The 24,253-nt window shown below is 42.6% G+C and overlaps 1 protein-coding gene across 6 annotated transcripts in view; it reads left to right on the top strand.

Annotated features, from left to right (window-relative positions):
* The window catches only part of HDAC5 (histone deacetylase 5), a 2,571,411-nt gene that overhangs the window by 2,146,809 nt on the left and 400,349 nt on the right, over positions 1-24,253 (top strand). For all 6 annotated transcript variants that reach the window (XM_044055165.1, XM_044055164.1, XM_044055163.1 and 3 more), the window contains one exon: positions 16,251-16,419. In XM_044055165.1, the coding sequence (XP_043911100.1) occupies positions 16,251-16,419 (169 nt within the window). The remainder of the gene's footprint in view (positions 1-16,250; positions 16,420-24,253) is intronic.

Genomic DNA, 24,253 nt, shown 5'->3' with positions numbered 1-24,253 from the left:
AGTGATGTTAGTTGACAAATGACTGTTCTGTTTCTCTAAGACTGTAAATTCTTTAAGTTGCAATATTGTAGCAGACCAGCTTTTACTACTTAGCAAAAAGAAAAAAAAATGTAATCCTTATTTGGAACCATATTGCAAGTTTCTAAAACAGTATGAGTCCCAAAATTCTGCACATGCAACAGTGATGTACAAAATTAAATTTTATATATTAAAAATGTTTTTTCAGGGAAGCAAGGCCCCCTGTGCCTCCCCAAAGTGGAGGACAGCATCCCTACACCCCACTACTTATGTATACTAAATCCAAGGTCACTGTACCTCAGAGAATAGGGAATTCTCTGAGGTACAGCAGACTCGGACTTAGCATATATATGTCCTAATCACACTTAATTTATCAGAGACTCAGGGCTTACACTATTGGGTCTTGAACATACAATGAGAACCCTGTTTGTTTTATAATTTTCCATCATTCTAGTATTTCATCAGTTTTGCACTGTTTGACATTTTGTAGAACTGTAATGTGATCTTTTGTATCTGACATCTTGTGCAAATTTTTTTTTTACACCTTTATTAAGTTATCACTCAACCCCGGTGGTGGTGCTATAGAACTGTAATGTGATCTTTTGCATTTGACATCTTGTGCAAATTTTTTTTTTTTTTTACACCTTTATTAAGTTATCACTCAACCGCGGTGGAGGTGCTGCGGTAGCGTTGTCGCCTCACAGTAAGACGCTGTCCGGTTCGATTCTCAGCTAGAGCGTCTTCTACGTGGAGACATGCGTGAATGGGCGTACCTTCGTTGAAGATTGTGCGTCAGGGCTGGTAACTCGGCACGTAAAAATCAACTGCCAATCATTAGCGGACCGGAGTTCCGCTTTGGCGACCCCTAACCGGGAAAAGCCAAAAGACACAACATTAAGTTATCACTCAAGACATAGGCAAACATACATTAACAGTAAAGAAAACAAACCATTTTAACATTTTCCATTTAAATACAATATATAGATATCACATATATTTTCTTTGCTACTGTAATCAGTCCAGCATTACAAAAAACTGAATTCCTGCCTTCTCTTAAATCTCACTCCTCCTCCTGAACATTATTATGCATGTATTGTTCCCACAATTTCCATTTACTTCTGTGTAAATTGCTCCTTCCTTTCCTAAAGATCCCTCTTCCAGTTCTTTCATCTCTTTTATAATATTGATTACCTCAAGTACAGTTGGTGTAGACATTGATTTCCATTTTCAAGTAATTGTTTTTTTGGCAGCCAATAGAGTTAAACTTAATAAGGCTTTACTGTGTCTAGGCAATTCAGATCGTGTATCCCAGATCAAAAGAATCATTTCCTTACTTACACCCATTTACTCACCCAGTATTTCTGACAGAGTATTCTGTAGGGAATTTTTAAAATATTCCAATTCGCTGCAGTCCCAAAACACATGTTCCCATTTACCTCTTTCTTCTCTGTCATACCTCCAGCATTTGCTGTCTAACTGAGGAAAAATGCTTTGCAGTCTGCTTGGTGTATAAAAACACATATGCAAACACTTCCAAGCAAAAATCATAAACCTTCTGGACTTGGTTGCATACTTGGGAGTCATGCATATGTTCTTCCATTGTTTCTTTGTGAATTGCCTATCCAGTCTCTCTTCCCAGTCCTTTCTAACCTTCTCTGATTGAGTCTTTTGGATGTCATGCACTATGAATATAAAATTTTACCAGAGCAGGTCTTTCATTTAAAATTCCCCTATCGATTTCTCTTTGCCTGTACTCTGAGATTAAGCCCTGGTAGGGAAGACAGTCTATAGCCTGCAGTCCAAATGCTTTTTTGGCCTCATCCCACTATCGTACCTTTCCTGCTTGAATTGTTTGCTCCCAGTATATTGGTTCCTTTGCCAGGTTTGTCCAGTAAATTCCAGCCCTCTTGCCTTCTTTCTGTACCCCTGCTTTTGCAGTCATCCCTATTAACAGAATCTCCTTTCTCCATTCTCGTATTGGCTTTGTTCTTAGAATATTTTCTGCTACTTTATGAATGTAATATTTTGTTTGGTTATTTTTCTTCTTAAGAATCTGCATCCAAAGTCCCACTCACTCTATATTTCTTGAACGTCCCCCTCGGTTCATTGTTATCCCTTTTCAGTTTGAATTATAATCATTTGCTTGTGTTATGTATACGAGTCTTAACTGTGTAGCTCTAAAATATCCATTCAAGTCAGGTAAACCTAAACCACCTTGTTCTATTGGAAGGATCATTTCAGTCCACTTAACTCTTGCCCTCTTTCCCATTCAGATGAGCAAATTTGGTTTGCTCTTACAAAACAGAATTTATCGGTAATCCAAGCTTTATGGATTACGTCTCCAGGGACATTGCTGCATCCACTGCTTCATGTTGCTCTAGCTCTAGAATTTTCTTTCAAACATCCTCCCAGCTTTATCTTGTGTTCATAAATGTTAGTCTTAGTGCTAGCTTTTGTCTTGTCCTCTTCCTTGCTATTTTGTCTTTAGATTGGCCTTCACCCTCCTCTTTCATTAATGTCATTGTTTTTGGCAGTAGTGAGGTTACGTTCTGTAAGAGAGCTTGCTGCCAAAACATTCATAGTGATAAAATATATATATTTTTTTTGGAAATGGATGGCACTTGTGGCTGGGATGATTGCATCATGGGAAGTGGGTTGATAGCCTCTGTGAAAACAAATTACATACTAATACACATGCATACATACTGCAGTTGTGTTGAGAACTGAATTTTATGCCAAACTGTGGCAGCAGATTTTGATTTTTGCCTTATTTTGAAGGGTGGTTACTGAATTTCTTGACTGCTATGTTTGTTTGTTCTCTTCCCTTTTTTTTTGAAACCCTGCAGTTATGAAGGATCAAATGGTTGGGTATTGACGAAAGAAGATTTCATAGAAAATTGTTACTTGAGCTTCATCATAGTCTGAGCACTTGCCTGTTTGATAATTCCCAGCGTAAAAACATGTTTAGAGCTGTTGGTGAAGTATATTCCTGCAGAAACTTTTAATGATTTTGTTAGTCTTTTTTCCCTCTGTGTGCACTAGAACATTGATGGTTTCACTGCCTGTTTTTCTCTTTTATTTGTGTTGGTGGATTGAACTGCATAGGTTTAGTAGGCGTTCAGGCAGCATATCATTACACATGCTTGGTCTGTAGTGCGAAGTTAGTATTTCCTCTAGGATTCTGGTGCCCTAGTGAATATTTAGGTTTTTATGTATAAACATACATACAATGAAGGAGCCCCAAAATACCATACTAATTTTAGATGATGAGAATTTTATTTGCATTGAAGTAGAAAATTCTTATATTTCTTCATTTCACCCTTCCTTCCTTTTTAATTATAGGGTTTATCTGCATTAGGCTTTAAAGTTTCACATATTGATTCTGTAGGGTAGTTACGTGTGTATATATATTTTTATTTATATATATATATATATATATATATATTTTTTTTTACAAGTATTTTTCCAAATGTGCACTTGCTGTTTTAAGGTTTTTTAAGTGTTAATTATCAATTCAATGATTGGACAGTTTGTATTGCATCATATTATAAAAATGAGTATGTTTGATTTTATATGTAGTCTAATGAAGCAACTGTTTTGGTTGTGAAAGCGCTTACTGTTCTGTTATCGAGGATTAAAGTTCTAATGTGTTTTTACTGCCATGTATAACCAGCGTGTTTTTTACGTTTATATATTCTTCTTCTACGTGGTTATTTAATCTGGAGTTTGGTTCTTCGTTTTCTTCAATTTAAAATTTTCCTACCCATTTTTTCAGGGTACTTTTTTTTTTAACCATCATTGGTAATTCCCTTTTCTTCCTTTCCTTCTTTAAAGTTTCCTGCCTGGTCATAGAGTATTACTGGTACACCATTGAAGGTATTTGTTCTACGTTTATATTTTCCTTTAAAAAAAAAATCTTTCTTCTCTTTCTTCTTGTTGTTAAAATGAATGAAAAGCCAACAGGTTCCATAAAGTGCACTTCCTGTGGGCATAAGATACCAAATTCTGATGCCCACAGGAAATGTGTGCATTGTTTAGGGGTGACCCACCTTGAAACCTCCTGTCAGATTTGTGTGGGTTTCAGTTATCAGGCCTTGAGCGATCCCTGCAATAAATTAGTTTTAAAAAGTTTGCTTCCTTCATCTGCTTCTTCCACTCCTGCTTCTGTTTCAGGAGGTTAAACACAACAAATAAATCATTTTTGGAGTCCAGGGAGCTCCGAAAATGCTCTCCTACTCGTTCTCCAGCCTCGGAGCTGCCAGCTAAATTAGTGAAGTGATTGGATCTGACATTTTCAGTTCCAGTATTGGGGACAATGAATCTCCTAGGACTCAGAGTCCTCGCTTTTCATGAGAGCCTATTTCCCCACTGCTCCCATCACCCTTTTTACAGGAGACTCCTCAGAGAATGTCACATCCCTCTTCCACATTGTCCTCCTGTCAGGTCCTCCCTGAGTCTGTCTGAAGCAGATGTGGATAAGGATGATGAGGACATTCCTCAGGGATTAGATTTAAATGGGGGTATTAACGTCTCCCATTGGATCTGCGAGCCTCCAACCTGCCCTTCACCCACTCATTTCTCTTTCTCTGATCCATCCAGCAGTTACAAAGCTCTCAGATCCGAGAATTCCAAGAGTTGATATGTCTGATCTGAAGGCAGATAGAATCATCAGACTGCGTTCTTGACTCATTTGGTGCCGATCCCCCTATAGTAGGATGAGTCTTGGAACCGAACCTTCGACACCAGATGAGGGGGGGGGGGTTCAACTTCAAGGTTTTCTGAGCTGTTACTTCCCCTTGGCACTTTGGCACAGGATAGCTCAGGTCCATTTCCTCCCTTGTGGCAAGAGCCCGGGCAGAGTCGAGGCTTGGCAGCACCTGGAGCTTTGGCTCTAGTGAGGCCAGCAATAGCTTCTTCTGGTCCCTCTGCCTTTTAGTTTGGAGAGAGAGAGAGATTTCTCTCCTTTGAGAGTCCAGTCTATTCTTATCTCTTCAGATCCTACCCCTCTACTGCCTTCGGATCGGAGTTCTGCGTTTCATCAGCCTATCCTGCTGGGACAGCCAGCCCATTCAAGCTTCCAGGCATTTCCTCTGCAGGAACCTCCCATCTCTTCCGATACCTTTCCAGATCATCTCACTGATGAGGTCCCCCAGTAGAGGTCATGCAAAATGAGGCACACAGATTCCCATCAGGAATCTTTAACCGAAGATGCTGACTTCGTTGAAGGGGAGGAGTCCCAAGGTCTCCACCAGAAAAAGTCTCCTTTGGAGACATTCTAGAGATCTTTGGCCAGAAAGATGGATGGTCTTCTGATACTCCTGTCAAGGAGGAGTCATTGTTCTTAAAAGCCTTCGGGTCTGGCCCATCTATGACTTGTTTACCCCCCCTCCCTGGTGGATGACCCATAGATCTAGTGTCTTGCTGGGCATTGAAGAAACCGGATACTGTAGAGGCCATTTGTGTTGCCCCAGTAAATTTCTTGCACTGCCCAGAAACAGGACTCAGTGGAGTAAGGGAGTTCATGTGAATGCCATGGTTGTGGAGCTGGCCACTTAGAGCTAGCAGAATAGACCTCTTCTGTCCACCCTCCTAACAGATTGTCCAGGGAAATGGACATATTTGGAAAGTGCATTTATGCCTCAGCAACCTTTGCTGTCCGGTCGCTTAATTGCTTGGCACATTTCACCAGATTACAGAGAAACTTGATTAAAGAACACTCCAAATCTATTCCAGGGTCCATGTTGGTAGAGGAGCACAAACAGCTATCTTCACATCTGCCACCCTTCAGTTTATTTCTACAGTGTCCATGAGGTTAATCTCTCATAGGTTCATAGGTGTGTACTAGGCTAATGGCTCTGGAACCTTTACAAGCTTAGCCCATAGAAGTGCTCTGGCATCGTGCCGCCTGATGTTAGTTCCCAGTGCCTCTATCAAGTAGAGCCACTGGAGTGATCCCCAGGGTGAACTTTCTATTTCCCATCCACTCATCAAGATGTGCTCTGTGTGACATCTATAGGAAGTCTATTCCAGAGCATGGGCAGTCTCTGGGTTATGAACCTGTCCCTCCAGCATGTTCTGTTGATTGTGGTAATGACATTGAGGTCTCTGGAGCATGTGGTGTGGAGGAATTGAGATTTCTTTAGATGTAGCATTTCTGTACCTGAAGTTTCCTCACAAGTGGCGGGTTCAGACATAGCTGTCAGGGGACATGCCTGCATGTGATTGTTTATTTATTTAATATTTGTTGACCAGGTTAGTCTGACTGAGCCAAAGCCCTTTTTCAGAGGAGGCCCAGGGAGAAAAGCTGCACAAGTATTACAAACACATAGAGTAGTAAATACAATGATACAGTAAGATACAAGAAGCATAACCTAATGAAAACGTACATTATTTACATATCAAAAATTATATATACACGATTGCAATTTTGTGGAGCCCTTCAAGTCTTCTTTCATTAGTGCTGCCTTTGATGGATCTTCCTTGTTTGGCCCAACAGTGAAAGAAATGCTCTCCCATAGTGAGTAAGATGGGAAGACCTTGTCTGCTGTGGGAATACATTTTTGTACTCTTCAGAGTTCCAGCGTAGATGTAAAAGGATGTGGTTCCAAAAGTCACAAGATCTTTTCCAAGACTCATGAGGAGGAACTTCTCCCAGAGTCAGGGGAGTGTTCCAATGGAAGATGCCATCCTCGCAGCAGAGGTGGTCTACAAAACCAATGATCTGAAGTAGTTGACTTCATTTGGTCATCAACCTGTGGGTATTCGGATCCAGATCGGATCTGAGACAGACGCTTCACCAGCTTTTTATCCGAGTTCCAAGCTCCTCCCCTTACCCATAATACCCCTCCAGCTCCTTCCTTCCCTCAGATCTCGTTGCTGCTTTTGGGCTAGTTAGTTAGTTTCCCTTTCTTTCCTGTATCCTCCCTACGTCCGCGTCCATCGTTGGTTTACAAAAAAAAAAAGTAAGTAAAAAGTAGTTAGTTTCCCAGGTAGTGTGTCCCCTGTGTTGTCTCTCTACTTTGAGTGTGTGTGTGTGTGTGTGTGTGTGTGTGTGTGTGTGTGTGTGTGTGTGTGTGTGTGCGCACACTAGGGCCTTCCTGGGTCATGGCTGAGGCTCCTGAGCCTGTTTTCAGGAAATGCACAGAGTGTGGCCACACGCTTTCTCCGGCTGCTACTGTTTTCTCTCCACCTCAGGCCACCGTAGCTGAAACCCCCATTACTATGCCTTCAGAACCGGAAAAGAGACACAAAGATAGGCCCAAGAAGCGGTCTCCCAACTGGTCAGCACAGTCAGGGCCTCCAGCAAAGTTGAAGACTCCACCTAGGCCCAGAACCCCTCTGCTCCATTCTCCAAGGTTTTTGCCAGAGCCGATGGTGTCTCGGACTCCATCTAGGGCCTCCCCTCACTGGCACTCCTGGCCGGTGTCGGTGGCTTCATCATCCCGGTCCACCCGCAGCCTTTTGGAGTCAGAGATGGACAGGATGATGGGGAAGTTTATCCGCACCCATATCCAGATGGGGATCTTGCCAGGCCCCTCTCCCTCTGGAGCGGAGGGTTTTCAGACCTTTTTTGCTCCCATCACTCCTTCTCCAATCCAGCCCTTGGTTTTGGAGTACTTGGATCAGAGAGCCCTAGGAGGTAGAGGGTCGGCGCTGATGGTACCTAGTACCTCGACTCCGGCCATGACCTTGAGCGAGTTGGATCTGAGTTCTCAGAGTCGTAGTCTCGGCATCAGATCACGGGGGTTGCTGTTGGTTCCAAGTTTGTTGGTAGGCTCGGCTCAGACTCCCCCATTGGACCCGAAGAGTGCGGCTCCATTGTTCGTTTCTGGGGATATGTGTTCTCCCTCGGCATTCAAAATGGTGGAGAAGGTCCTCTCGAGTGGATCAAGGCCTCAGACCATCTCCTTATCGGAATCCGCCCCGATTCCCTCGCAAGGACAGCCCATGCCTAATGTGCCCAAGGGAGTACCCATTGCAGATCAAATGCCCGTTTGTGAATCCCCTGCAGAGAGCCCCACTGTGGAGGTACCTCGCAAACACATGTGCAAAAGGAGGCACCTGGACTCCTCTCCAGCATTCCTCAATAAAGACACCGATTTGGAGGAAGGGTCCTCCAGATCACCCCCTGGTGATGTCTCCTTTGGAGACATATTGGAACTCCTTCGCTGGGGGGGGGGGGGGGGGACTTGCCCCAAAGCCAACCTTGGATGAGTTGGTGTTCCTGGAGGCTTTCGGTACAGGCCCATCTACCTCCTGGATGTCCCCTTTTGCAGATCCATTAGTGGACTTCATCACAACGCGAGCATGGAAGGAACTGGACACCGTGGAGCCTATTCCAAAGCATCCTGATAAAATTTTGAGTCCCCCCCCCCCGATAAGACCAGCTGGAGTTAAGGATCCCCAGTCGATGTTATGGTGGTGACAGATGCCACCAAGAAAGAACTGACTCAGGAGAGTTCTATGGTTTATCCTCCAGACCGAGAGTCCAGGACAGTGGACCGTCTGTGGAAGCGGGTTTATGCTTCTGCTACCTTTTCTATAAGGGCACTGAATTATTTGGCCCACGTTATTCTAGTCCAGCGTGACCTGGTCAAGGAGGTGGGTGAGTCGCCCATGGAGTCTGTGTTGCCGGTGGATAAGCAAGCATTCTCCGCGCAGATGGCCACTGTCAAAGCAGTTTTGAACACGTCCATGTGTCTCCTTTTGCATGCCACCGAAGGAGCTGTAAGGGCTGCCGGTTCTGGCATTGCCATGAGACATCACACCTGGCTCCGGCTATGTCAGTTTATGGAACCCTTCAAGACATTGTTTGCTAATGCCCCTTATGATGGTTCTTCTCTGTTTGAGAAGACCGTAAATGACACATGGGTCCAGAGTGAGAAGGACAGGAAGATGCTGTCTGCCGTCAGGATCTGCTTCTCTACCCCTCAAAGATCCTTCTCCAGGAATCAGCGAGGGCAAAAGAAGATGTGGTTCTGAAAGTCTCAGTACTCCCGGGCCACTCTGGACTCATCTCTCCTAGAGGCAGAGGGGTTACGATAGACACTGGCCCAGAGGCAGAGAGGGTCCGAGGAATTTTGGGTCTCAAGAAAATTTCTCGGACAGGCCCACGCAGCAGCCCTGAGCAGTTGCCCAACTGCTCATCTCTGGAAGCAGTCGGGGGTCGTCTTTCGTTGCACTTAATGGCATGGGAGTCCATGTTAGCAGACCATTGGGTGCTACAAGCCATATCCAGAGGATATTCCATTCCCTTCATACTACCACTTGTTCCCCCAAATCACCTCCCAGATGTTCCACCTGTACAAAGGGAGATTGCAGCACTCGAAATATTAAAGCTACTAAAGAAGCGAGTCATCCAGCCTGTCCCCCCATATCAGTCCGGATCGGGCATTTATTCCAGATTCTTTTTAGTGCCAAAAAAGATGGGGGACCTAAGACCCATCCTGGATCTTTCCACCTTGAATCTGAATGTTGCCAAAGAAAAGTTCTGGATGGTTACTGTGCAATCCATCGTGCCCTATCTGCAGCAGAATGATTGGATGTGCTCGATAGACCTCCAGGACACATACTATCATATAAAGATGCACAGACGTTCCAGGAGATTTCTCCGCTTCTGGCTAGAAGCCAATCATTATCAGTTCTGAGCCCTCCCCTTTGGTCTCACCACAGCCCCCAGGGTGTTCAATAAGGTTATGACAGTTATAGCAGCTCACCTGAGGCTTCAGGGTATACAGGTCTTCCCATACTTGGACAATTGGCTTCTTGCTGCTCCCACCAAGCGCCTACTTTGTCAAGCCAGAAAGTATTTCCTGAGGCTAACCAGTCACTTGGGGATCACAGTCAACACAAACAAATCATCTCTGAACCGAGTTCAGATTCTAGAATTCATCGGAGCAAGATTAGACACCATCCAGATGAAAGTCTTCCTCACCCCAGAGAGAGAGATCGGATCTTAAGTCTCCATGTGTCTCTTATTATTCAGCCTCATCTTCTCTCTGTGGAGGCGGTATTGTGAGCTCTTGGTTCTATGGCAGCCACCATCATGATTCTCCCCTGTGCACTTCTTCGCTTGAGGGTACTTCAGTGGACATTAGCAGTCCATTGGTCCCTTTTAGACCTGCCGTTAGCTCATCCGATACATACAAGCAGGGCTTGCAGGGAATCTCTCCTCTGGTGGATGCACTCCTCCAACTTGGTCGAGGGACACCCCTTTATTGCAACTCTTCCCCAAGCCACAGTGACCACGGATGCCTCTCAGCTTGGGGGGGGCATTGCCCGGGAAGGACAGTCCAAGGCACGTGGTCCCCGAATGAGACCAAGTTGTATATCCATGTCCTAGAGATGAGGGCTGTCGTTTTAGTGTTGCAGGCCCTTCATGTCTTTCTCCCTCTGGGAACTATTGCAATACAGTCAGACAACATGTCAGTAGTCTGGTACATCAGCAAGCAGGGAAGAACCAGATCTTACCCCCTTTGTTGTGAGGCCATAAGAGTGTGAGAATGGGCGATTTCCACCAACCAGTTTCTGGTAGTAATGCACATTCCGGGATTATCCAACATACTAGCGGACAAACTGAGTAGGACTAATCTCATGCCTTACGAGTGGTCTCTGAATCCTTCTGTAGCAGAGCAGATCTTCCTAGACTGGGGTCGGCCTTGCTGCGATCTCTTCGCATCTCCTTCCAACACAAAGTGCAGCGAGTTCTTTGCTCTCATCCTCCCACAGGGGAAACCCCCCAGAGATGCTGTAGTCCATGTTTGGCCTCCCAGTCTTCTCTATGCTTACCCTCCGTTACCTCTCATACCGAAATTTCTTCAGAAGGCCCACAGGTTGGGGAGCACAGTGATCCTCATTGCCCCATTCTGGCCTCAACAAGTCTGGTTCCCTTTCCTTTGGTTTCATCTTCTAGCTCTGCCATGGATCTTGGATCCAGTACCCCATCCAAACGTGGTCAGTCTGAAGCTCACTGCTTGGCTGCTTCAGTTCCGTTGATAGCTAGGACTCCCAGTTTATCCTCACCAGTCAAGACTATTCTGGTGGCGGCTCACAAATTGTCCACCAGGAAACTTTACTGTAGCAAATGGAAACGATTCTCGATTTGGGCCTCTCAAAGGGACTTGGATCCTTTCATAGCTCCGGTCCTGGCAGTATTGGAGTTTCTGGCAAGTATATTTCATCAGGGCGCTAGTTCTTCTGCTGTAAAAGTTCAGCTGGGTGCCATTTTCAACTTTCATATTGGGGAAAATATGGTTTCCTTAGCCTCTTCTAGACTGTGCAAATCCTTTATTAAGGGTACTTTTTTTTTGAGACCCCCTGTGAAGGATCCTACTCTTCCCTGGGACCTCACTTTTGTCTTACAGGCTCTGGTTTCTTCACCTTTCAAGCCTGCAGCATCTGTAGACCTTCAGTTTTTATCACAGAAAACTGCTTTCCTAGTGGCTATCACCTCGGCTAGGAGGGTATCAGAACTTCAAGCGTTATCTATCAAAGCTCTGTATATGATCTTCCATAAGGATAGGGTGTCGCTCCGTACCAATCCTTACTTTCTTCCAAAAGTTGCTTCTGAAAACAATATTAACCAGACGATTAACCTTCATGTTTTCTTTCCAAATTTTCAGAACAGGGGTGAATATAAGTTACATTTGTTTGGATGTACACAGACAATTGAGGTTCTACCTGCACAGGACTAAGGCTTTTCTCAAGTCCGATCAGTTATTTGTTTCTTATGCTAAACCCTTTCTAGGCAAACCAATCTCCAAAGAGGCTATTGCTCGATGGATTTCTCAATGTATCGTTAAGGTGTACTCAGACAAAAGCATTTCTTCTCCGGGACAAATGAAAGCACACTCCACCAGGTCCATGGCTACTTCTGCAGCTTTTTTGGTCCAGAGTGTCTCTGGATGATATTTGTTCTGCGGCTACTTGGTCTTCATCTCACACCTTTATTTCACATTACAAACTAGACATGGTATCTAGAGGTAGAGCATCCTTTGGCTCCTTCCATGAGGGCCACCCAGGTGTTTGGTAGCTGGGGACTCTGTCTGACAGGTTGATGACCAGATGAAGTCAACTACTTCAGATAACAAAGTTGTGTACTCACCATAACATTCCATCTGGGTAGTTGTACTTCATTTGTCTTCAACCATCCCTCCCCCCTTTCCCCTGAATTTATCTGTATTTTTGTTATTCTGGTATGTAGGAGAAGGCACCTCTGCGGTTCTCCTGTTCATGCTTGCTAGGTTAGTGAATAACCTGTTGTGATAAGTTCTTATTGGGTCGGGCTTGTGTTAGGGTGCAGCAAACTCGATGCGAGGGAAGGAAGGACATGGAGGGGTATTATGGGTAAGGGTAGGAGCTCAGATCAGGAGCTGGTGAAGCGGCTGTCTCGGATTGGGATACCCACAAGTTGAAGACAAATGAAGTACAGCTACTCAGATTGAACATTATGGTAAGTACATAACTTCTTTTTTTCAAGATTCCTTCTCAGATAAACCCTTCCAGCATTCCTGAAGGGTTGCCTAACTGCTTCTCTCTGGAGGCAGTTGAGTGTGGGGGGGGGGGGGGGCACTTATCTCTGCACCCAGAAGGCTGGACATCAATCACTAAAGACACTTGGGTGTGAAAAATTACATCTAGAGGTTATTTCATTCCCTTTCTGCAAATCCCCTTATCCAGTCAAAAAGGTTGTCTGACATTCCGCCCAATCAGTGGGAGTTAGCAGCTCTAGAAATTCAAAAGCTGCTAAAGGAATCATCCAAGAGGTCCCACCAGACCAGAGAGGATTTGAAAATCTCCGTAAGGGGAGATTTCCGTTTACTGCAGTGTAGTGTGATCTCGGAGTTGGTATATTTAAGTAGCAGGGGGTGTGGGGGGGGGGCACAGGGGGGCTTGCCCCCTGCATGGAGCAATTTGTGTTGTGTTTGGGTGGGTTTTTTTTTGTTTTTTTTTTGTGTGTGTTCAATGTTCAGGGATTTCGACATTTTCTACGCCGTCGACAGTTTGAGTTTTCGACACCATAATATAAACGCCACAGTTCAGTCCATTCTACCTTTTCTACAGAAGGATGATTGGATGTGCTGTATCGATCTCTAGGACTGGTACTATCACATCAAAATGAACAGATGCTCCTGGAGATAGATATCAGCACTTTCGGCTCGAGGCCAGTCATTGCCAGTTCAGATCCATGCTCTTTGGTCTCACCATAGCCCCCAGGGTGTTCATCAAGTGTAGAGCAGTGGTAGCAGCACACCTGAGACTACTCAGATTCAGAGTGTTTCCTTAAATAGACGACTGGCTGCTCACCACTCAACCAGACATCTCCTTGAGAAGGCCAGGAACTACTTGCTCCAATTATTAGGAGTCACAGTCCAAGTCCCATCTACAACCTGTTCAAGTCTTGGAGTTTGTAGGAGCTCACGTAGACACCACCAATCAATTGGCCTTTCTTCCATTAAACAGTAAATTCCATAAGATTGCAGGTGAGACAGATTCTGTCATACCCTTCCCCTCCCAGCAAGACTGATCCTTCAGACTTTAGGGTCAGTGGTGGCTTCTATAACCTTGGTCTCGATGTCTTGATTCCATATGTGTGTTCTTCAGTGGACTCTAGCTGTTCAGTGGTCAGTTCTACTATAGCCTCTGTCCTTGCTGATAAAACTTTTTTTTGGGTTTCCAAGAATTTCCTGCTTTGGTGGATACAGTCCAACAAAGTTTGTCAGGGACACCCCTTTGTGTTTCCACCTCCAGTAGCCATGGTGACCACAGACATCTCTGAATTGAGGTGAGGGGGCATTTCTTTAGATGGACAGTTCAAGGCACATGGTCCCCAGAAGAGACCAATCTGCATATCAGTGCTCTGGGGAGGAGGGCGGTCCTGCTAGCATTGCAGGCTTTCCAGGGCTTCCTTCCTCCAGAGACAATTGCTCTCCATACCAACAACACGTTGGTAGTTTGGTACATCAACAGACAAGGGGGAACCACAGCCTGTCTTCTTTGGTGAGAGGCAGTGAGAATGTGGCAGAGGTCAATCTCCTCCATCGCCGAATGACAACGAACATCCTGGGGAAGTCCAATGTGCTAGCAGACAAGCTCAGCAGGTTCATTCTTATGCTTCACAAGTGGTCTCTCAACCAGCTGGTGGCACAGAATATTTTCATCAGTGGGGTCAGCCTTTCTGCTATCTATTCGCCTCTTCCCACAGCAACAAATGCAGCAGGTTCTTTGCCCTGATCCCCCCAGAGGAGTCACCGGTAGAAGTGCTAGTCAACGTTTGGCCCTCTGGTCTCCTTTACGCTTATTCTCCTTACGTCTAATCCCCCAATTTCTCCAGAAAGCACTTCATTTGTGAAGAGCAAGGTTATCCTCATTGTCCCCTTTTTGGCCTTGTCAAGTGTGGTTTCCCTTGCTGTGGTCTCATCCTCTGTGTCCACCTTGGATTTTGGATCCCAGGCCAGATCTAATCTGTCATCCCTTGGGGATGAGACATCCAGACACTGCAGGCCTCAAGTTGATCACATGGTTTCTCCAATTCCATTATTGGTTAGACCGCCCAAACTTCCCTCCACAGTCCGCCAGATACTGCTATCATCCCAAACAGAATCCACTAGGAAAATATACAAGAGTAAATGGAAAAGATTTTCTTAGTGGGCCCATCATAGAGAATTGGACCCTTTTACTGCACCTATTCTTACTGTCCTAAAGTTCCTTGCATCACTTTTTCAAGGAGGGGCTAGTTTTTCCACCATTAAAGTTCATTTAGAAGCCATTTCGAATTGTCATACTGGCTATATAATACTTTCCTCATAGCTTCTTCCACACTACACAAAACATTCCTTAAAGGTAGTTTTTTTACCTAGGCCTGCAGTTAAAGACCTTTTTCCACCCTGGGATCTTAATCTGTTACTGCAGGGTCTGACTCAGGCCCCTTTCAAGCCTTCGGCCAAGTCTGATCTCAAGTTTCTTTCTTGGAAAAGGGCTTTATTAGTGGCTTTTACTTCAGCAAGGTGAATTTCTGAACTCCAAGCACTCTCCTCAAAATCCCCTTACTTGGTTTTCCACAGAGTTAGTGTCACATTATGTAATCTTTCCTTTCTGCCCAAAGTAGAGTTGGAGACAAACACCACTCTGTCATCAACTTACATGTTTTCTTCCCGATTTTTTCTAACAAAGGTGAATATATGTTTCATCTCTTAGATGTGCATAGACAGCTCTGTTTTCATCTTCAAAGGACAAAAGATTTTAGAAGACGAGATTAGTCGTTCATCTCCTTTGCCAACAACAGGCTGGGAAATCTAGTCTCCAAAGTCACTTTAGCAAAGTGATTAACAGATTGCATATCACTTCTTTGCAGTCAATAAGGTCTGTCTTTGCCAAGACCACCAAAAGCTCACTCCACTAGATCCATGGCCACTTCATCTGCATTTTGGTCCAGATCTTCTATTGATGATATTTAAGCTGCAGCCACTTGATCCAAAGCTCATACTTTTATTGCTCATTACAAGTTGTATTTGGTTCTGCGGTTCTCCGGAATATCCTTCCATGAGGGCCACCCAAGGTTCTCGTAACTGTGGACTCTGTACCATCAATCAAGGAATGAATGAGAAAATGACAATATCGGATCTAAAAGTTATGTACTCACCTTAGCGATGCATCTGTGTTGTCCATTTTCATTCTTCTTCAACTTCCTGCCCTCCTTGCCCCTGACCTTTAATCTGGGAGTAACATGATAGACATTGGAACCACTTTTCCTGTTTGAATCCCTATCTTTCTTTTGTCTGTCCCTTTATATTGGGAATGGTTAGTCCTTTTGTTTCTGGGGCAGCAAACCTGATCAGAAGTATTACAGGATTCTGAGGGATTATGGGAGGAGCTTGGGAGTTGGATCCAAGAGTCTAAGTGAATGTGGCCAAGCTGGATACGAGGACAGATCTGAGATCCATCAGTTGAGGAAGAATGACAATGGACATCACAGATGCATAGTTATGGTGAGTACATAACTTATTTTTGCTATCTTTACTTTGAGTGCTCAGTCTAAACTCATCTGTGCAATTTGTTTCTGATTTTATTTTGGTATATATTTAATTCATACATTTGACATATTTTTTTTTTAATTCTTCAATGTACTCAGTCTATGCCCTGCTAAAGTCATTTGAAGGGAAAAAACACTTGTCTGCATGATTTACAGATAAAGAAACAATTGATACTAACTGAATTTATTTTTCTTACTGCAGCAGTTCCTGGAGCAGCAATGTCTGCAGCAGCTACACATTTACCAGACCTCACTCGCTGTGGGAGGACTGCCTCACCGGCCCTTGAGTCGAGCTCAGTCCTCACCTGCTGCTGCTAACTTGAAGACCACAGCAGTTGTTGAAAATCCAGTCAAGCATCTTTTCACTACAGGTGAGAATAGTTTTATAGCCACTTACCAAGAGGATCACCTTTAGATCTGTGTAGCAACATTGTTTTAAAATGAGTTCATGTTCAGCTGCTTTATTACGTTATTGCTGCTGAACTCCATATAATGTTAATTCCAAGAAATACTTTGTAGCAAGTAGTTCCATTAGGACTAAGTAGTCAGGACAGCACAGAAAACATTCTGTAGTATTGTCTGTCCAGTCAGCTGTGTACCATGATATCTCAGTTTGATGCCTTCTGACTTCATAGGGGTACATTAGTCTCATGCTCATTTTGTTTTTTTCTTACTGTTATATTTGCCTAGATGATGCTGACATGCATATTTTTGATAATCTGGCCCTCAGCTCTTGATTGCACCCACTGTTTCCTTTAAAGAGCAAGAGGTGATTGTGAAGGGTAGCCATCATCCAGGAAAACGTCAGGGGATTTTCATCTTCACTGGCCCTAACCGTACTCTCCAGAGATTGACTTGCATACTCGCCGATGTGAGAGCTGCTGCTGTGCCTCTCCATGTGCAATTGTGCTCTCCCACATCCTAGCGATCGATGCTGCATTATAAATACAGCCTGACAGAGCCAAGCACACATTGCTAGTCAGTATGCTACATGTTGTACACCTGTTTTCAGTAGGTGCTGCTGTTGTAACAGACAAGTCCATCCCCCCACTTCTGTCACTCGCCATTCAGGTATGACTTCTCTTGCCAGCTTCTTCAGCATCTGCATGAGTAGTTGATTATGGGTAATCTTTACATTCAGGACTTTGTTCTCTTGTGCCATGAAACTGATTTGCTGACATATATCTTTGTTGCAACTGGCTGATACTTGTATTTGCACAGAGGCAGATTGCTGACGTAGGAAAACCTTTAGTCCATCAAGTGTTTGCAGGTAGCCCTAAGCAGTTACTCGTCCCCTTCTCCACTTCAGTCCTTCTCCTTTGTGAATGTTTGAATCTTTCTGTAGATATGGATTTTAGTACCCCTCTCACAGTGCATTCTCTAGGGTTACACAACATAAATGAAGTATTATTTCTTGTTTTTTGTTGTAAAGCTACCCTGTTACCATCTATGTCCTTACCTTCCCATCAGTTCTTGCTTTACACTTCCACATCCCCTCCCTCTCACCCTTTGATGTGAAGCATCCATAAGCTCCATGTCAGTATGTTAAGCCATAAATAGCTAAAGCTTACATTGGTCAAATAACTTGCTCTGCCTCTAACACACATTTCCTGACTAAATATAACCTTCCCACAGTAGGTACTTCTACATCTTCTAAGTTGGTATGTTTTGCTTATACATTTGAGGCTGAAGCATTTTTTTAATCAATGCATGGTTCAGTAGCTTTGTTTAATGAAGCCAAAATTCAGCCAGCTGTGTCAGAAGATTAATTTGTACCCACTTCTGTGTCATATCCTTCCTTTCTCATTTTCCTTTCCATTGTGTATATTTCTTTGCTCTGAGGCTTTCTTCATAGTTTGTCTTCCATTCTTTTACTATGTTCGTAATCCTTCATTACACATTTCCTTACAACCAGATATCAGTCTTATGGTGTGGCTTCTTTACCTGAATACAGTTTTCTAGCTGAGGCCTGATGAATGGTTTTTAAGTAATGGGCTAAATTTACAATGTCACTCTGTTGGAGACTGAGCGTTCTTCAACAGTGTGTTCATCTACAGATATTTGGTAAGAAACAAGTCCACCTCTTCACAGCCGCATATTCAGAAGCCAGGACAGAAAAAAAAAAAAGTCAAACAACCACTAATTTGTATGCTTGCTAAATGTGGCTTTGCTGTTTAGCGCGGCTAAAAAAAAAGTAAAGTTCATGTTTTGTAAGAGATACAAAATGAAAGCGAAAAACAGAACAAGTGATCAAGAGTGAGAGAGCAAATGAATGACAGAATGAGAATGCATACCTCTCAATTTCTTTTCTTAAAAATCCTGGATAAATCCAGAGCCATTGGGGGGGGGGGGGTACTTAAAATCAGGTGATTCCAAACAACTAGAAGTATGAAACTATAATGTCTGTCATCAGTGACTGACAGTAATCTTCAGTGATTTACAAGGAACTCAAACATTTTTGAGAGAGTAAAATTAGGGGAGGTTGAGAGGCATTAGGAGGAGGGTTGCCATGACTTACACAGTATGATTTTTTTTTACATTCATTTGATCACAATCAGATATCTGAAGTGTACTCATTGAAGAAAGGAGCTGTAATGACTGATCACATTTGTGTGTGTGTGTGTGTGTGTGTGTGTGTGTGTGTGTGTGTGTGTGTGTGTGTGTGTGTGTGTGTATCTGTGGACGGATGATGTCAAATAATTTATTTATTTATTTAACGTGTTTACTGGGAAAGTCCAACTTGGAACAAAGCCATTTTTCAGCGGAAGCCCTGGGAGAAATGCTCCAGACGTATGTCTTTGTAACATGGGAGGAAACCGGAGCACCCAGAGGAAACCCACATGAATGCAGGGAGGGCATGCAAACTTCGCACAAAAGACACTCCAGCCGAAAATCTAATCGAAGACAACGCTACCACTGCGCTGTTCAGCAATTCCTCCAACAACAATTACATATGCTACAGCAAGTTTGAAACATAGGAGGAGGAACTGTTTTACATCAAACAATAAAAAAGTGCATGTTAATAAATGAAAAAGAAATACAAAACAATATAACACCTAATCCATTATGTAAGCAGAATAATTCCTTCCAGGGTGAGCTTTATGAATGAAATAATGGCCCTTCCAGGGATGGCAAAGCCATTTGCTTGTGACCTCAGGGCTCACAACACTCCCAAGTTGGCTGTTACTTCCCTGATAACACCCCCATGAAAAACACTGTTGCTCCAATCCACTCCAGTTGCACCCCAGCATTTTGTTGGTCTTTGCAACTGCTCTGTCACATTGCACAGTGTTATTTAGCCTGACAGTGATTCAAACATCCACGTTTTATTTATTTCATCACTGCAGGTTACTTCTAGTATTCATGCTGTACATTGAGCATCTTTCTCAAAGCATATGTAGTTTTCTATCCTCTTTATATATCTTAAATTAAAACATAATGACTGAGTATATTTGTGGTTGTGATTGTTTAAGTCTTTTTCATTCTGCAGGTTTGTACTTTTCTGTTTTATTTTGTTAATTATTTTATTTGCTAACCACATATATATCTGTGGCGCACACGGGTACAGGTTAAGTATTTTATTTTATTTTTTTTCACTAAATGCAAGTGTCTCTTTTCATGGGTAGTCTAGGAACACCGCCTGGATATGTGACTTGTTTGAGTCATGAACTAGGCAAATTCAGGCTGTGGGACTCAAACCCAGAACTGCAGGATGAAACTTGTTGCAGCTTGTGAATTGTGCTTACCACATCTTTTTTAGTTTTGTTCTGTTTATCTGGTCTTATGAAAGAAATGAAGCACATTGAAAAAGTCATCCTGTGGGACCTGTGACATGATGTACAAGAATTGGAAAGTTGTCTGTATTTAACAGCTCAGGGCTTTAACCTTCTTTGCTAAGAAGCTTCATCCTGTGTTTTTTTGGATTAATTCCCTCGATCTCCAGTCATACTGCATGATTGTACGCAAGTTCCTTAACCAGACATTGTCTCTCTGAAGCCCGTGTAAATATCCAGTTGAACAGTTGAATAGCGGGCTTACACAGTTAACAAATGAGTGACAAAATACAAGAGAGGGTGCATAAATAATAGGGGATAGATAATCTTAATTTTCAGTACAGTCTATTGATAAATAGAGAAAATAATAACATACCATTTACTCAGCTTTATAGTAATCACAGAAGAGGGCTACTTTGTAAAGAAAACGAGAGTTTATTTCTGATTCTGATCTTAAGGCAGTGCTGACTTTGATAACTTCATTAGTAACACTTGCAAGCATAATGTGTTTTTTAAACACCTTTATTGAATTATCACTTGACACAGGCACATTTACATTTATAAAAAGTAATCAAACTGTATTAACAAGTTCACATTTACAAACAGTATACTTCACATATATTGCTCTATATTATATAATCTAAGCAACATTACATAAATTATTCAATTCCTGCCCTCATTTTTTTTTGTTAAACAAGAAACATCTTTATAAAACCATCACTTATGACATATAGGCAGTCATACATTTATATAAATGAAACAAACCACACCGACACATACCTCTCAACCGTACCAAATTCCTCTGAATTTCCCATTTTTGAGACTAAAATAATGGGGTGCCACGAATTCCTGAGGGTCCCCTTGAAATCAGTATTTTTTTTTTTACTTTATTTACAATTTTTAGTTAATGCCGACATCATCTTTTTAACAGAAAAAGGTGTTTGAAGCTTTGATATGTGCTCACTATAAGTACACAAACTAACAAGAAGCAAGAGATGCAAAGGTATAGGCAGACTTTCGGAAATGGGTGTATCAGGTTTCTTAGCCTGATACTGTGCAAACCTCACTGCCTATCACCACCTGTCATTTTGTGACAGCCAGGTCACATTGTGGGGTGCAAGCAACCAAAACTGTCGTTTGGTATGCAAAGAGATAATAGTGTTATTTTTTCCATGTCTCTATATTAAAAGACGAAGGCAAGCACATTACCCATCGTCAAAACTTCTTACACTATAACTAGTATCAAGGTATCTATTACTTTGGAAGTAGATTCTGTACTTCTATGACATGTATTTCATTGACGTTTGTAAAATAGGAGCTAAAGGGTTTTTTGGTAAGTCTTATGTTGGGCATGCCTGACTACACCCTGTACTTGGTTTCAGTTTTGTCTTCTTTTCTTGCCCACTCTTTGGGCTTGGAGTCAGTAGACTTGCAAGTTAAGAAACTTCCGTTAAGAGGGATCAGCCAGTAGTTCCAGTAAGCACTATGTCAGTTACTGTATCTGCATTACTTAATTGTCTGAGGTCAACCGTGAACCTGTGAAAACAACCAGTTTAACCTTAAAAAGTTCAACAAACACAGCTAGTTTCCCAAGATGTTAAGTGCCCACTGTTGTCTTCTTTGATCTGGTTGTGAGGAAAAAAGTAACTGGATAAAAGTAAACGTTGCAATGATCTGCACTGCAAGATTGCAAGTTTGTCCACTATTGATTGATTCATTCTGACTGCAGCAAGCTCCAGGAAGTCTCTTTCTTTTTGGGTCTACATTTAAGCCAACGAAAGAGAAGAAATTTGAGCTATAGCATGTCAAAATGGAGAAGCAGAGTGATCTCAGAATTTTTTGTTTGAAGTAGCTCTGTTTATGGCCCTCACAGGCTAACATCGGGCCCAAGGCCTCCTTGTACTGATTGACTGACCCTATTTCACACCTTTGTTTTTGCTTATGAGAGGCAGGAGAGATAAATTGTTTTTCTGCCTGTCTTTTGATCTGACGTATGGTTTGATTACTTTCACTTTTTTGGTACGCCAATTTACAGTTCTTCATTTGTCTACATGTTAAATCAGCACTTCTCCATTTGTATATATGTTTGACTCTGGTACCTGGCTAAGCACTCCAAGTAAAAGACACCAATTATATTGCGACACTTGTATGTGTTTTCTGCTGTGTACTTACTGGGTGACACAACCTAGTAGAGATAAAGTTTATTTACAGGGTTGACCCAAAAGCTTTAAACTATTTAAATTGTTAGTGCATCTCTGTGTCAGTATGCAGACTCAAAATGTGTGCATTACAGAGGCTGTGGAGAATTAAACCATCCCTAATTGAGGTGGCTTGAACACTAAATGGCATCAGAATGTTTGTTGTTGTATAATGACAAAAACAAAAGGCATGGTCGTAAGGGGGTGCTCCAATTCATGAATGGGGTGGAGTCACTAATGCAACAATCAAGATGGGGTCTTCTAATCTGGATTGCAAGTGGCCTGACACTGACAGGGAATGGCAATCCCCTACTTACAAATGCACTTATCTCAGCCATAACAGTGGGACGGATGGGCAAACCATGTGCCAAGTAAGCAGACATGAGCTTGGAAGTGCGAAATCAACAAAATCAAGTGCAGCGGTGCTTTTAACTTTTGTACGCCACAGAACATGAACTATTTTCAGTGTATGCTTCTAAATGTCATTATGCAGTGTGAAAAATATGTTGTCCGTGTAGTACAGAGGACTTTTTAGCACTAAAGCGAATGACATAGCATATATTGTGTGAGTAATACAGACCATCAGCAGTACCTTTACACTGTAATAACAGCTGTTGATGTTGAGTAAGCAAAGGACAGATGAGATATGGCATGCATCATCCTTTTAACTTTCCTTAGTGACATCTGCATAGTTTCAAACTCAGGAAGCGATTGCATGAAATATCTGCTTTGGCAGAGGTACTGGCATTGCCTGTCTGGTGGGGAACAGCCCAATGGGAAGTGGTTTTTATCAACCTTGTAGACTGTAGCTGCTAGTACTCATTTTCCTCATTAAACAGTGGACTTAAACTCACAACTTCATGACTACAGGTACTTTAAAGCCTTTTGGAAACCAGAGCTTCAGTGTATGTCATAACCATGAGCTTGTTGCCGGGACTGAACTGACCTCTGTCAAGTATCGGTCAGACCTTGAAGAGTTCGTCGCCACCTTTTAGACTGAATGCTACCTCAGTTTCCTTTGATTTGGGGGTAGTAACCCTGAAACAAAGGGTTATCTGCTGCAATTTATTTGGAGCTAACTAACCTGGTAGGTAAAATAAGGTTAATAACCTAGAGGCAAAGCACCCAAACATGGGTTTAGTGAAACGGGGGGACATGGCATCTTCAAAACGTGTGTATTTATGTATGTATGTATGTATTTGTTTTCTTTTGGGGGGTGATCACAAAGGGGATATGGCTGTAATCGAGGAAAACAGGAAGCTTTCATCATTTGATCACAGATGCTGGTAGAGAGACAAAACTGATCAAACGAGTTAAACTTTTAGGATGAATGGTGGATACCAAACATTAAATAAATGAAGAAAAATGGATTTTTTTTTCAGATTTCACGTTCTCCAGAAAAAGCATCTTAACACACCACGTTATACACTTTCTCTAAGTTTATAAAAGCGATATATAAAATTTGTCTCTATTTTTGGGCCTTTGTGCCACCTTTATTTTTGGCTTTGTCCAGATTTATAGAGGTTACTATATGTGCAGAAAATGCATGTTGATGGTATCCCACAATTCCACTGGAGTGCGTGGGGTTACATAATTATGTATGCAAACTTTATGTTAATCAGTGTCCTGATTTTTGGCCTGTTGTACCTACTTTTCATGGGCCTTTGCCCAGATTTTTGATGTTCCAGAGGTATGCATTGACACAGTCCTAGTTTGTAAGCATTTTATATCACAAACCATATTGACACACTCCCATTTGCAAACATTATGCATCACTTATAATCTACACAATCATTTTCAAACATTATATAGCTCATTTAAGTTTTGCCTTCTTTTAAACCTTATTCCTCCCCATATGTATTGTTCTCACAGTACCCAATTTTTGCTATGGCATTTGCTCCTACCCTTTTCTAAAGATCTCAGTTCCAGTTGTTTTATTTCTGTTACTAAATTCACTACTACAAGTATACTTGGTTTAGGTTTTGATTTCCATTTTCTAATTTCTTCTTTGGCAGCCACCATAATTAGACACAGCAAGGCCTTACCGTGTCTAGGCAATTCCGATTCTGTGTGATAGCTCAGAAGTATCATCTCCCTCATCACACCAATCTGCTCACCCAGCATCTCCAACAGTGCATCCAGCAGGGAATCCTTAAATTTGCCAACTCACCGCACTCCCAGAAAATATGTTCCCAATTACCTTTTTCTTCCCCGTCACAGCTCCAACATTTGCC

The sequence above is a fragment of the Protopterus annectens genome, chromosome 13.part0, assembly GCF_019279795.1.
Source record: "Protopterus annectens isolate FY-2018-M chromosome 13.part0, PAN1.0, whole genome shotgun sequence".
Lineage (NCBI taxonomy): Eukaryota > Metazoa > Chordata > Ceratodontiformes > Protopteridae > Protopterus > Protopterus annectens.
This window is presented reverse-complemented; position numbering and strand designations above follow the sequence as displayed.